We start from the raw sequence: 14321 nt of genomic DNA, 5'->3' as shown, positions 1-14321 counted from the left end.
ATAATTTAATTATATGATCTATTAGATTCACCTGAGGTACAAGCCTTCCCCATTATGTCCAACGCTGGGGTGCTATTCCAATGCCAGAGAGCCCCCGGCAATAGTGACGATTTAGGGGGAAAATAAACTGAAGACATGAATTGAAGTTTGTATAGGGGAGGGCACTGGACCTAGGCAGTCAGTACAGTGATGTTGACCGTAGTGCTGTGGTGGTGTAATGGTCAGCATTCCAGCTTACTAAGCAAGGAGACCAGGGTTTGAGTCCCAGCCATGGCACAAATTTTAATTCATTTCTCCAGCTTCCATCATTATTGTAGAATACAATAAAGACTAAATGACACGAAATCACAAAATCCATTTCCATAATAGGAGTAAACTCAACCAGAACCTTTAGTGTTAACAGATGCTGCCATAGTCCTTCATCTTTGTGCATGCACAGTGTGCAACGTACTTGGAAATTTTGAACTCCACACTCGGCACAATCTATAGATAATTGACACCATAGACTCACTCGTGTTGTGGTTGGTCACTGATTTATGTGCAAACAATAAAGGCACATGCACATTTAGTAGTTGATTTTGACCAACAAGTGGCTAGTGTAAAACTGGCTTTAGTGTGGTGTGGTGCCTGCACTGGCTGTTGGGTAACTTAAGTCTGCAGCAAATAAAAGCTCCCCAACCAGAAATGCCCGAAATTTCCTTGATTCTGACCGAGCACATTCTCTGAGACTCAGCGTTTGAATTTAAAATGCCGATGATCGATATTGTTGCTGAATATGTTACATCGGAGACACACGCAAAAAGACAAGACAGAGTTATAAGTGGCACAAGAAAAGGTGGTGCCTGGGTTCCTTCATCACGTATTGGCTTGGAACACTTCACTTAGACTGTCCTGTTTTTCCATTGTTGCCGCAACCTAACAGTAATTATGAACACAATGTCCATTATTCAGTAGATTTTATTAGTTGGATAAAAACATTGAAAATTAATGCTTCTGATTTAGTGGTTGGCTTTGACGTCATCTCCTTGTTTACTAGAGTAACTGCTGCTGCCGCTTCTGCTGCTGCTGCTAACAGCATTATTTAAGTATACAATAATCTCTACTTACTTTCTGTTTGATAGCCAATATTTTGAATGCACTGACAGTGTCACCATGGTAGCACTCTCACCCATAGTAACCAATTTATTTATGGAGGACTTTGAAGGAGAGAAAAAAAAAAAAGAAAAAAAAAAAAGAGATCAACATCAACATCACAGTTTTAAAACCAAGTGTGTTCTGGAGATGTCAATAACATATTTATAGTTTGGACAACGGTGAAGATAAATTGGGATTTTCCAGAGCATCTCAAATCCATTCATGAAAATATCAGGTTTACCATGGAATGGGAAACGGTTGTCTGTGGACAGTTTTTAAATGTATTAGTTCAGCGAGAGGAGGATATGCTTTTAGGCTAAGTGTACCACAAGCCTACTCACACCAATTTTTACGTGCAAGCACCCATCCGCCACTATTCTTCACAAAAAATGAGCACACTTAAAACCTTTGGTACAAAGGGCCTCTATGCTAGGTCTGACACCAACAGCCTACAGGATGAACTGATAGATTTGGAAGAAATATTCAATAAAAATGAATAGACAAAACACCTCGTTAAGAGAGCACTGCATGTGAAAACACTGGACCAATCAAAGGAAGAGCAAGAGGAAGAAATTTGATCTATGGTCTTTCTAGTGTATGCGGGAAATGTTTCTTCAAAAATTGCCAGAATAATGAAGAAGTTTAATATGGCTGTCATCTTCCGACCACTGGCCAAGGTGGCAGCTTGCCTGGGATCTGTGAAAGATGGCCTGTTTTTATGAAAGGCGGTTATTTATTAAATTCCTTGTCACTGTGGTGAAAGTTACATCAGAAAAACTGCTCACACTGTCCAAGAACAGTGCATTCTAACACAAGAGACACTCCCACCTTCTACAGCTCAACAAATTAGCAGTGGCTTTACATTCTATTTCCATTGGTCATTCTATGGATTACGAGGAAGTAAAGATACTAGCCACAGCCTCACTCTACTGGGATTCAATGGTCAAGAAAGCTGTGGAAATACAGTTAGACAACATGCTCAACTGAGATGAGGATTTTCTGCTTGACAAGTCATAAAAAACAACTCATTTTGTTAAAACTGTACAGCCACCACAAGTCACATGTAACTTTTTCTTTACTTTATGTGTTTCACTCAGCTAACATTAGCAGCTTCAGAACTGTGGAAATACAGTGTGTTACACCACCATACAATAAGGTAAATTCACAGAGTCAACTTACAACTGATAAGTTACATTACGTGACTGTGGGCCACTCATTACAAATATCTGCCAGTGTACAACACCACCATCAGACAAAAAACTGAGTAAGTTGGTTGTGTACAGTTAATGTAAACTCTCTGGTCAGGTGCATTCAAAAAGATTAAAAAGCAAGAACATGTTTTCATGTTTAGTTTTTGCACTTTTTAAGATAGGATAATAAAGTGTATCCAGCTCAATAATTATTTGGGCTATGTTGTGAATCTGCATCGATATAAATTTTCTGCACTCTCAGTAATTAAGGGCCTGTATGACCAACTGGGCAAAAGTGACAGCAACTTTACTAGACTGGAGGTAATTGGAAGCATACAAATCACAGGAGCGAGCCATAACCTAATGAATTTAACTACCTCTTCCCACGAACCCAATATGGGTTACTGCCTAATACATATAAGTTTCAGTCATCCGGTTGAAATGGTAAGTTCTAGATAGGCTTGCAAACATTCAGAGTGAAACTACTTTATTACAGTGAGAGCTCTTCTTCCATTCTCAATCCTGTTTCAGACTCCCTTCTGACTAGTGACTCATAATAGAATGGTTAATTTGACAGGTAGTTCAGAGGCTAGTTATTTCTCTAGAGGAAGCACGAAACGAAACAACTAAAAATGATGGCAAGATCTTTGCAATAGCCACATACATCATATACAGGTAGACTATCAATAGGAAGCGAAAAAATTTGGTATGCTTTTTATCTCTCACAGAATGTACACATAAAGGAAAGTGAATATAACTGCAAAGACCTACATATACATGTTAACTATCGAGAACAGGCACAGCTACTGGTTTCCATGCTGGGAAAGGCTGCAACACTTACTGATCAGACCTAACCTAGACTGTGGGCTATGCTACACATCAATCTGTCAGAACCAAAATTTTAGGAGAGGGGGGGGGGGGGGGGGGGGGGCAATATTACACTCTAGCCAAACATTTACATACTGTATCTTCTTTCAGTTTTATAATCAGCTACTAAATAACATCAAAAGCTAACTCCAATATAAAATATACAGATAGCTTATTTATCCCCCAATGTCACATTTCCCGACAGTTTACCACAACAAATTGTACTAAAAGACGCGCTTTGGAGAGATCTTTAACGCGGTGTATGTTAGCTTTGCTGTATGCTTAATGTTTTTGGTATTTTCATTTCTAAACTTCAGATTTCAATGTTTTGTGCACTCAATTGTGTGTGTTTTGAGTCCACTTGATGAAACTGATGTTTTCATGAGGTCATAAATCTTTTGCTGTGACTGGCTGACATGAGCAATCTGAGCAACTGCCACAGTAATTTTATACACTGTATTTGTCATATTTACACTTGTGTAATACAAAAATATGCATTTTAAGTGGTATGGCACACACGGCCACTCAGCTGTATTGTGCACTGCTCTGTTTAAATAGTGTTGCCTTGTCTGGATTTACACTTTTTTTGTTCTTGATTCATGTTTACATCGGATCTGGGTGCACCACATTCCTTCACTTTCTCCCTAATCACAGTTACACAATTTTACCTGATAAACTGCACAACGAATTCATGTTGCATTGTTTCGGACTCATGGTAAGCTGTTGTTATTAGTAAGAACATAAGCTCACTGAACTCGTGCATAATACACTCCCAAAAAGAAACTTGCTAATAACGTACGTCACCTGCAGTCATCTAGCAAGGAAACTAAAGTAACAGGGCATATTTCGGGCAGGGATATATTTCACATGCTTTTTTCTCTAATCATTTCTGAAAGCCTCACTAGGTGGCAAAACTTACGTTACTGTAATCTAGTGCACTCTGGTGATACATCTGCAAACTAATTCCAACAGTGGATAGAACAACCAATTGCAGAAACAAAAAAAAAAAAAAAACCTCTCTACAAAACTATCAAAATAATAATACTGAACATCAATTACTGATGCATCAAAGCATAAGAGAGAGATAGAGAGATAGGGATTTGATGGTGAAGTTACAGCAACTTTCTTCATTCCCTTTCAATGTTAGCAATGGAACATGAAAATTGAGTGCAGGTTGGTAGGACACCCTTAGGCTGAAACACCAGAGCCTTCCGCACACCCGTAAGAGCTGTATTCTGAGGAAGTCATGCCCCCAAAACTCTGCTACGCAGAGCTAACGAGCATTTCTAGGCACAATCTTAAGACTAGCTACTACTTGTCTGAAAAATATCACTGATATCACATACCAACAGCTCCAAAAACATTGACCACAATTATTTAAAACTGTTTGGGAATATGTGAAATTCATTCTGATAATTTCAATTCTATAATACATTGTTGATAAATTTCTTTTAATATATATTTTGGGGCGGCTTCACAAAAGAGACTTTAATTTGAGCCACATCTGAATGAGAATAATTTATAAATGGACATAGCTTGTAACATGACTAAGTGCAAACTTGCTATACCCCAAATGTATTTCGTATTATTCAAGATTAATGTTACCAGTCACAATCATTCTGAGAGGGTAGATCCACAAACTTTCATTTTACAGTACAACTGGACTTTCAAATAAGCCATTAATGTAAGAAAAATATTAATCACAGTTTAAAAATCCAAACAAAATCAGAATTGCTTTTTTGCCAAGCAGAAGACAAGTAAAGCTTTTTAACTGCAAAGGTTACAAAGCTATACTTAACACGCCTTCATCTCTAGGTCAGTATGTGTGTAAAATTATAGGTAGTAAATACAGTTATATTTTCAACATGGTGAAATTAAAGTATAATAAATTAGCATTTGAGAAAATGCTAATATTAGAAGTTATTAAGCCAATTTATGTTGTAAAAACACTAGAACTTCTTTTACAGTGTTAACCACATCTTATGAAAACCTGTAGTCTAATAAATATTTACCTGCAGAAACTGGAGAATTTCATCCATGCCAAGATTATTGAGTGTGCGCCGATGCATGCGAAGTAAATTTAAGGCCATTGCAGTGATAACACGTTCACCGATAAACAAATAAACATCCCATATTCGTAACGTCAATGTGAATGGAACCTTAAAAGAATATAAAAACAACAATCAATTCCTTGACGCAAAGACAGCCACAAAATTATGTAGCTCGCTTAAAAGCCAATAAAACTACAGTCCAAAACACCAAGCTTGTTATAAATGCACAAAAATAACAATATTTAAAGATTTTAGAACAAAAAAAGTCCTTTCTTAAGGCGATAGAGATTTGCCTCTTTTCCTTCTCATAGATAAACTGATTAATCGGTTGTAAAGAAACTACAGTATGTAGCCATCATGATCTGTACCCTCAAGACGCTCAGGTCACAATGACTTAGAAAAATAATAATAGAAACCTTTCACAGTAACAGAGGTCTAATTGCCATGGTACATTAAGGCCAAGTGGCAAAAGAATACGTATTCAGTACAAATGGGTGTTTGAAAGTATTATGTTAGTAAAAAGCACTGTAAATTTGTAGATGCTGAAGAAGTGGAAAAACAATCAAAAAGGAAGGAAATGGTAATGCCTGAGGTCAGAGCAGGAGAGGAACAAGCTGGAGACTCCTCTAAGCCTATACTGCATGCTGACCCAACACACTTTTGGGGTAAGGGTGCGGTTGGGGAGTGGCAGTGGGATGTTTCTTCTAATTAATAGCAGCTATGTCAGTAAACAGTACCCACTGCTATTCACAGTGGTTTGCACTGGAGGAACAGCAAAAACTGAATGGTATGCAAAGGTAAATTCAGCTATCCAGCACTGGAAACATTATGTTAGCAACGACAAGCATAACTTATGTGTCTAAATCTACATACATACTCTGCCAGCAACAATATGGTCCATGCATGGTGGAGGGTATGTTGTACCACTACTAGTCATTTCCCTTCCTGTTCCACTTGCAAATGGGTCAACAGAAAGCAACTGTCTGTATGCCTCCTTATGAGCCTTAATTTCTCTTGTCTTCACGGTCCACACATGAAATACACGCTGGCAGCAACAGAATCTTTCTGCAGTCAGTTGCAAATGCAAGATATAAAATTTTTCTCAGTAGTGTTTTTCTCAAAAAGAACATTTAAGTTCATGAAGCTTCTCCATCATATTTGTACGTTGATTGAACCTATCATAAGAGATCTAGCAGCACATTTCTGAACTGCTTTGATGTCTTCCTCTGATCCGACATTGTTGAGATCCCAAACACTGGACAGTACTCCAGAAATAATGGCGCTAGTGTTCTATGAGTCTTCGTTATAGGCGAGCTACACTATCCTAGAATTCTCGCAGTAAACTGAAATCGATCATTTGCCTTCCCTGCTACTGGACTTCACATACTTGTTTCATTTCATATCACTTTGCACTGTTACCCCTAAGACTAAAAACATTTGAAAGTTTTTATTAGGAATAAGGCTACATGAAGATCTGGCTGGAAGCTCTCCCAAGACAATACTTGCGGGAGAGGGTCCCCTTCCATACCAACAATGACCCTGACAAACAAATTTATAGGTCATTTAATTATATGGTAATTCATGAATATCTTTTGTCCAACAGCTATTTCATCATCTGCAAATATGAGGAGCACAAAAATGTTCAACAGCAGTTTCCCCCTCATGTCAGCCCAGGTGGCACACACTCAGAAGATCAACAGACACTAGGTGGAGGAAGGGGGAGGGCAGCAAATACACTACTGGCCATTAAAATTGCTACACCACGAAGATGACGTGCTACAGACATGAAATTTAACCGAGTGGGAGAAGATGCTGTGATATGCAAATGATTAGCTTTTCAGAGCATTCACACAAGGTTGGCGCCAGTGGCAACACCTACAACGTGCTGACATGAGGAAAGTTTCTGAATGATTTCTCATACACAACCAGCAGTTGACCGGCGTTGCCTCTCGAAACGTTGTTGTGATGCCTCGTGTAAGGAGGAGAAATGTCTACCATCACGTTTCTGACTTTGATAAAGGTCGGATTGTAGCCTATCGTGATTGCGGTTTATCGTATCGCGACATTGCTGCTCGCGTTGGTCAAAATCCAGTGACTGTTAGCAGAATATGGAATCAATAGGTTCAGGAGGGTAATACGGAACGCCATGCTGGATCCAAACGGCCTTGTATCACTAGCAGTCGAGATGACAGGCATCTTATCTGCATGGCTGTAACAGATCATGCAGCCACATCTCAATCCCTGAGTCAACAGATGAGGACGTTTGCAAGACAACAACTATCTGCACGAACAGTTCGATGACGTTTGCAGCAGCATGGACTGTCAGCTCGCAGACCATGGCTGCGGTTACCCTTGACGCTGCATCACAGACAGGAGCGCCTGCGAAGGTGTACTCAACATCGAAACTGGGTGCACGAATGGCAAAACGTCATTTTTTTGGATGAATCCAGGTTCTGTTTACAGCATCATGATGGTTGCATCCATGTTTGGCGACATCGCGGTGAACGCACATTGGAAGCGTGTATTCGTCATCGCCATACTGGCATATCACCCGGCGTGATGGTATGGGGTGACGTTGGTTACATGTCTCTGTCACCTCTTGTTCGCATTGATGACACTCTGAACAGTGGACGTTACATTGCAGATGTGTTACGACCCGTGGCTCTACCCTTCATTCGATCCCTGCAAAACACTACATTTCAGCAGGATAATGCACGACCGCATATTGCAGGTCCTGTACGGGCCTTTCTGGATACAGAAAATGTTCGACTGCTGCCCTGGCCAGCACATTCTCTAAATCTATCACCAACTGAAAACGTCTGGTCAATGGCGGCCGAGCAACTGGCTCGTCACAATACGCCAGTCACTACTCCTGATGAACTGTGGTATCGTGTTGAAGCTGGATGGGCAACTGTACCTGTACACGCCATCCAAGCTCTGTTTGAATCAATGCCCAGGCGTATCAAGGCCGTTATTACAACCAGAGATGGTTGTTCTGGCTACTGATTTCTCAGGATCTATGCACCCAAATTGTGTGAAAATGTAATCACATGTCAGTTCTAGAATAATATATCTGTCCAATGAATACCCGTTTATAATCTGCATTTCTTCTTGGTGTAGCAATTTTAATGGCCAGTAGTGTATATATTAATAACTGGTGCTATATTCAAGTTATTTACGTTTAAAAGCATCAACAATTACCTTTTTCTTTAAATTTATTGGGACCCTGCCTTTCTCTTCCCCCTAGTTTGAACCAGTCACCTATAATCCTCTTTTGGTAAATGCTGCAGTGACGTGAACAGAAAGCATATATAATACAATGCTTTTAATTGTCTGGTGACAAATCAATTGCTTTTTAAGTATTACTGTCACTTGTCTGAATTATTTTTTATGATAAATATTTGTCGTCATTTGTTAATTTTTTTTATTTCTATAATTAATATAGTTTCAGAAAATGAATCATCTTTTGCAGATGCTGTTTTCTGCAATTCATTTATCTAGAGAATCACTTTTCATCCAGTCATATGACTTCTTTCATTCTCACATCATTGAGTGTTTCGTCATTTTGCTCCAGACACAAAGTTCACTATTAAATAAATGACTATTCATAAACATGGTCTGAAAGCTGAACTAAAAGCTAGTTATTGGCACTCAATAAAATTCAAATAACGGAATGAAAGTAACATTAATCACAGATGATAATGGAGTACAATCAACAATGGTTTAACGCTCAGTTGCTCATGTGATAATTCCTGATGTGGTTAGTCATGTGGATGACAGGCGTCCTCCACACCATAAACCGTGTATTTCGACACTTTGAACAGTGTATATAAATGATTTTAGAAGTGTTTTATTTAGATCTAAATATAATACATTTAATACACAAATACAGTAAGGTATCCATTAGGTGATAAATATTTTTTTCCAATTGTTCATAAATAGCCCCAGGACATCTAGATAGCAGCCAACTTCTCATTCTCTCTGTGAACACCCATATCAACGATATTATCACCTGAGACATCTCAAGTGCAACCGGAATCAAAAATGTTCAAATGTGTGTGAATTCCTAAGGGCCCAAACTGCTGAGGTCATCAGTCCCTAGACGTACACCTTACTTAAACTACGAATCAGTTTTTACTCATGCACAAGTAGCATGATTCAAGTCTGTTGCTCTTTGAGTTATCCAACAACTCTGACAAACTCATTCTAGAATGTCTTCGATATCCACACATAATATTACAAACCAATAAAACTCTGATCTCTTATGACATCTTTTTCTTTAGCATCCCTTTCCCTAGAACAGTTACCATGAATTTCATTGATGTAAATTTTAGTACATGTTGCAATTAAGGAACATTCAATTTTCATTCAAGAATAACTTTGTAATTTCTATTTCTGTCTTTGTTATACGAGTTTCATTTTTTGGTTCAGGTAAATGTGTACTAACATTAAAAGCTCTTATTCTAACATTAGTAGGATATTTACTTTTCCTCCATTTAGCTATTTCATCTTTTCATGTAAGAAATACGTCCTCTTGAATTATTCCTTCCTGTGATTCAAATTCATAATTTTCTGACTATTCTTATTCTGTTCCTGAATCATGACCACTTTCATGCACACAATTCTTGTTCTCTGAGTCAGCAACACTACTGTAAGGATCTTCATCATCCAGCTCTTGCAAACATTCCAGCCATACATCATGATCTCTGCTAAACTCTGTCCTAGGTTTTTCACTTTGACATTTATACCACAAACTAAAAATACAGAGAATATTTACTTTTTGGAAGTACGTATTCCAGGTAATTATCTGTAATCAGTTTAGATATGCCTAAAATTATGCACATTATTGCTTTCCTAGAGTCACTAAAACTTTAAAGAAACAAACACTACTTTGTTTCAAATTGTAGCAATAGTGCTCATGAAGATGACTAGTTTCCTCCAGGCTACAATAATGTTTCATGAACAATGTAAGCAGTGTAAATGAGAGACAATGATGGCTGAAACTAACAGATGGAGAGTGACAGAAAGTTAACAGCACCAAAACAACTGCTGAACGCACTGGGGCTCAGTTAACTCCAATGGTTGCTTCCAGTGGTCCAGAGTCATGCAAACATGGTAACAGAGTGTGTGCAGTGATGGTAGGTATGGGCTTAACTATGAAGTACCAATGTGTAAATGTGAGGAGTACTTCCTCATGCCCATGAAATCTTATACAGATTTGTGTGTATTGGTTCGATTTATATGTCTATAGCCAGTAATGTAATTTTCTGAATAATAAGTTTATGTTCAATACAACTATATGGCGGAATAAATGTTTCAGGCCTAAATTCAAAACAATTTTAACTAATGGACATTAGACCTTTTTTAGTAAAATGGAATGCAAACAGTCTACAAAATATGACAATGTTCCTTTCTCCTTCAAGTACCCATAAGGAAACTTTTATCCTCAACTTTGTACTGCCCAGGATACATCAGCTTGATCAGTTACATGTCAACTGCACTGGAAAATTTAATCCACAGAAATACTTTAATCAATTTTAAATGATAAAAAGAAGAATTAGTCTATTCAGTATATTATTAAATGAATACGTAGGCTTATTATATGTTTGGGATTAGCCGACCCCCAACAGTCTTGTTTTTTAGTGCTGTCCTTGATAACATCCATGTTTCAAGAATTTTATGACTGACATGGACTTTATTAAATTTTTGGGTTATGTGTTTTGACATCTTGCTTTTATAAATTCTCCTATGGTCGGGTATCTCTCAGTCAACCAGGGAGCAAGCCCTCACACTGAATGGGAGCCATGGCTCCCGGTTCAGTCACAACTTTTCTCTTCCATGTTAGTCCTTTGGCAACACAACGGGGGCAACGTGCTAGTGTTGTTTGTGTATGTAAAGTAAGTCATCTACTTGTTTTTGATCATTTATCTGTCTTTGTTTTTATGTCTCACCTTTTAGCACTGCCCAAAAGAAAGTGTGTGTTTAATGTTAACCTCCAACAGGAATACAATTTTTTAAAAAACTCTGTATGATGGTAACAATGAATATATTTATTGCAGATAGTATACTTGAGAACTTTCTGCTGCACATAAAGGAAAGGATGCTGTTAAAGGCTACGAATAAACAGTTTGCACAGAAACGAAACAATGCTTTTAAAAACCACCTGTGAACAGCTGAACATAGAAGAGACTTTTTTAAAGCCACAAATGGGAATAATGATGATCTGGAGTATGCTGCTAAAGCAATTACATTTTCATACCACACTGCCTGTCGAGAACTCAGTTCAAAATATCAGACTGCACATCTGAAATGGTTAAAAAATTATATGACCCAGTATCTTCATCTGCTAGAACCAAAACTGGAGGCAATTATTGTTATGTTTAGTGAAAAACATCACTGAACAAATAAATTTTACTGGGACATTAAACTTAACACTTTCAAGTAATTTCAAAAATATGTCCTAGGTTGGATCCAAAAAGTATGGTAAGACTGCGAATATGTATAATCTTATTTTAAATTTGGCCTATCCCTCTGACAAGTCTTTACATAACCCTCAGCGGGTAGGACTACCCTTCCGGGGCAGGGAAGGGGGGGGGGGGGGGGATAGGGGGGTATCTATACCCTTGTTGTATACATCTGCTTTAGTTCAACAAATGAAAGCACTACACATGGGTTTCACTCAGAAGAATGAACTGGTAGCTACACCAACTAGAACACCAAAGAGTGGTTCAGTTGAAAGAACAAATACTGGTTTCACTTGAAAGATAGAATGTATTATCCAGTCAGTATGCGAAATTACAATGAACTGTGTTGACTGCTTCCATTCAGTTGCTTCCACAGAGTGGTTTCATTGAAAGAATGAATGAGTAGGCCAACCAACACATGAAGCTACAACCAATTTAATCAATTCTTTTCCAACAACTGGCTAAATATCTTCATTCAGTTTTCCCATCATTACCTGTGTGAGGTAATAGTGGATGTTATATTATTATTAAGCAATGTCACGTTTCTACTATAATGGATCACTCTGTGCTGACTGAAGATGGTTAATACTAACAATTCTTCAAGTTTTAATTCTTTTATAGATCTGAAAATGATCAGACAAACAAATCATCTTATAAACAAAACTTGCAATAATGACTGCAAACCAACTGTGATTAATAGTCTATAGCTGTCTGGAACACTTGAGTTCCTTCCAGGTTTTCATAGAGACACCACTTTTAAGGAATTTCCAAGTCTTGTCATAAACAATGTAGATATCAGTACTGGTGTTTCACTCTTGTTGCTAATATGTTTAAGTCTTTGGTTATGAGTATGGAATCATATGATGGTATAGTACTGCTCAGCATTCACTGACTGAGGTGTTGCATACACAAAGGCACACTGACATACTATTATATGTTTATGAGACAGAATTTTTCTTAAGTGGAATGCTAAGCGATAAGGAACTATTAGAGACTCAGTAACAGTGTCATTGTTAATGAAGATACCAAACACTGTTGTAGAAAACAGTTACACATGCGACAAAGCCCAGCCAGTACCTGAGAAGATGGGGAGTGACCTCTCATTGATATTTCCTTCCTACTGCCTTTCAACACTATAACCATGTTCAATGAAGTATGTACGGAAAACACTACCAAAGGAATGGGAACGGAAGAAAACCACAGCTTACCCTGCAATAGAGCTCTACATGGAGGGAAACATCAATACATTGAGTTTGAGTCATTCCTAGAGGCATACTTGAATGACCTAACTAGCTAAGGTGACTTTTCACAATAACCACAAGATTTGTGTTCAGATTAGAGGTGGGTCATTTGCAAATGATCAGGTCAAAAGGAATGGTTCACTAAAGTGAAGGACTGAGGAACAACCTCAGTCGCAGTCTGTCTCATTCCTGAAATGGCTGCTCACCGTTCCCTTCGGTCACGATTGGTCTCGTCGGCCAGTCTAGCTCCCCTGTACCCGTTCCTGCCTTGGCCAGACTAGTTCTTTCATTAGTCACTCATGCCAGTTCCACTGCTCCTAGTTCAGTATCTTGTTGTCACTCGTTTCATTCACTGCAATCCCCTACTGTCATTACGAACTGTTCTTGTACTCTGGACTTATGGTTCTGTGTGTTTTATTGAGCGTCCATAACTGGTAATTCATGAGTATTTTATAATTACACATCTTACATAAAAATTACATTGTATGTAATACATATCTTTTTTCAGGTATGACGGGAGATGTATTTAGAAAATCACATTTTTAAAATTATTTGTACATTTTTTAAGTTGTTGTGTAAGTTCACATAAAACTTACGAATTTATATTTCTTCCATAAACAAAATGTGACACTTGGGAAGGCTAATTTTTCATGTGTTGCTGTTTCTTTGTGCTACCTATTAGTTTGTTTCATTTTCTTTGTGAACAAAATGAAGTTGTTCGTGATTTAGGCTTGTTAGGAAATGAGGAAGGGGTACATCACCATTCAAAAAGACACTGAATGCCAGAAGATAGTATTTCCTTTTAATCTCAAAAAATGATTGTTTAGAAGCAGATTTTAATCCAAAAACTTTATACTTTCAACTTAAGTATTAACTGCTGCATTAACTTTAATAACACAGTCTACAAACCTACTATTTGCTAAGCTTGTGAGAAAAATATGACAAGGAAAGCATATTTTCTTTTGAAACAATTTATTCTTCCATTAAGTCTCTTCTTTGACTCAGAATCTCATAACTCTCAGACAGCCTGAAGCATATACATTGTGTAAATGATAATTGTTTACAACGTACCACAGTCATGTATAGGAAGTTGAGATGAACTATTTTATACAGGACACTTCTGGTCTATCAAGTCAGGAAACAACCTCAAACTGGCCAACTAGAACCACCTAAGCTACAGCCTAAGTTCAATATTTTCATATTCTCTAGCTATCTATGTGTAAAGCATTACTCCACTAGAGAAAATTAATATGATTTTTAAGGAAATTTAATGTAGTTAAATTTTTTTACAGGCATAAGTTTTCCCTGGAGACCATAGTTTTTGAGTTATTACAGAAAAAAATACAAAAATGACCAACAAATTTTAGAAAGAGT

The 14321-nt window shown here is 37.7% G+C and overlaps 1 protein-coding gene across 3 annotated transcripts in view; it reads right to left on the bottom strand.

Moving 5' to 3' along the window:
* The window catches only part of LOC126184850 (USP6 N-terminal-like protein), a 143035-nt gene that overhangs the window by 82079 nt on the left and 46635 nt on the right, over positions 1-14321 (bottom strand). For all 3 annotated transcript variants that reach the window (XM_049927462.1, XM_049927479.1, XM_049927471.1), the window contains one exon: positions 5204-5350. In XM_049927462.1, coding sequence (XP_049783419.1) covers positions 5204-5350 — 147 coding nt within the window. The remainder of the gene's footprint in view (positions 1-5203; positions 5351-14321) is intronic.

This window comes from Schistocerca cancellata, chromosome 1 (genome assembly GCF_023864275.1).
Source record: "Schistocerca cancellata isolate TAMUIC-IGC-003103 chromosome 1, iqSchCanc2.1, whole genome shotgun sequence".
Classification (NCBI taxonomy): domain Eukaryota; kingdom Metazoa; phylum Arthropoda; class Insecta; order Orthoptera; family Acrididae; genus Schistocerca; species Schistocerca cancellata.
The sequence above is the reverse complement of the archived record's forward strand: the minus strand, read 5'-3'. Positions and strand labels throughout refer to the sequence as shown.